Consider the following 1,058-nt stretch of genomic DNA (forward strand, 5'->3'; position numbering starts at 1 on the left):
GGGTGGGGGGGTTGTAAATGAGTGACTTTATCACAGAGGCTATGCAAATTTTCTTGCATGCATATACATGCTTTCACACACACACACACACATATTCATACATGTGCACACTCTCTTTCTCTCACTCTCTCTCTTTTTCTCTCTCACTCGCTCTTTCTCTCTCTATCTCACATACAAATACTCACTGTATCTATCCATTTATCTGTCTATCTATCAATAGACTAACGAAATGAATATACCGAGAAAAGCATTATTACAGTAAAAATGCATGCCTGTGTGTGAATGTGTAAGTATGTGTGTGTGAGTGTGTATTTCTGTGTGTGTATTTGCGTGTGTGTATTTGTGTGTGTTTGTGTGCGAGAACATGTGCATGTGTGAGTCAGTCTGAGTGTGTATTTATCTCTACACATGTCTGTAAGACACTAATATTATACCTATAATATCAATACAAATTAATAATCAATAGAACAAATTAATAATTAAGATTAACAAATTAATAATCAATGAACAAATTAATGATATACTCACGCCCCAGAGGAGTGGGACCCCTTCATAGAGGGCGCGCCCATGTGTCCCAGCTGCATGAGGGGGGAGTTCGGAGCCGAGGCGTTGGACCTGAGACTGTGGGAGTCTGGCTCCACGTCAGACAGGGAGCCCGTCTTGCCTTTTTTACGGGAGAATGCCTTGCTGAAGGAACTCCTCAACTGTAGGGACCAATGGATAAGACAGGATCAAGATACAATTAAAAAAATAAAAATCAAACTACAAATTTCAATCAAATTAAAAAAAACCAACAACCATAAATGATCAATAACCACACACTCACACACACACGTACACATGCACCCTCACACACACACACGCACACACACACACACGCACACACACACACGCACACACACACACACAATGCTAGAGAGGTGACCAGAGTAAGCCTGATTCCCCGTTTGGACTTCTCAGTTGACATTCACCCCTTGGCACTCATATGTTGCAGCTGCGAGCGCTGTAAAAACTTACTAAAACTAAGACGTCACTCACCCATCTGTTCTTCTTGGCCT

At 41.6% G+C, this 1,058-nt stretch overlaps 1 protein-coding gene across 1 annotated transcript in view; it reads right to left on the minus strand.

Moving 5' to 3' along the window:
* Nucleotides 1-704, minus strand: part of LOC101864537 (neuron navigator 2) — a gene marked incomplete at its 5' end in the record, with an annotated part of 17,898 nt that extends 17,194 nt beyond the window's left edge. Inside the window, 1 exon segment of the mRNA XM_005102908.3 lies at nt 529-704. Coding sequence (XP_005102965.2) covers nt 529-704 — 176 coding nt within the window.
* Between the last annotated feature and the right edge of the window lie 354 nt (nt 705-1,058).

Source organism: Aplysia californica, unplaced genomic scaffold (genome assembly GCF_000002075.1).
Source record: "Aplysia californica isolate F4 #8 unplaced genomic scaffold, AplCal3.0 scaffold00348, whole genome shotgun sequence".
Classification (NCBI taxonomy): domain Eukaryota; kingdom Metazoa; phylum Mollusca; class Gastropoda; order Aplysiida; family Aplysiidae; genus Aplysia; species Aplysia californica.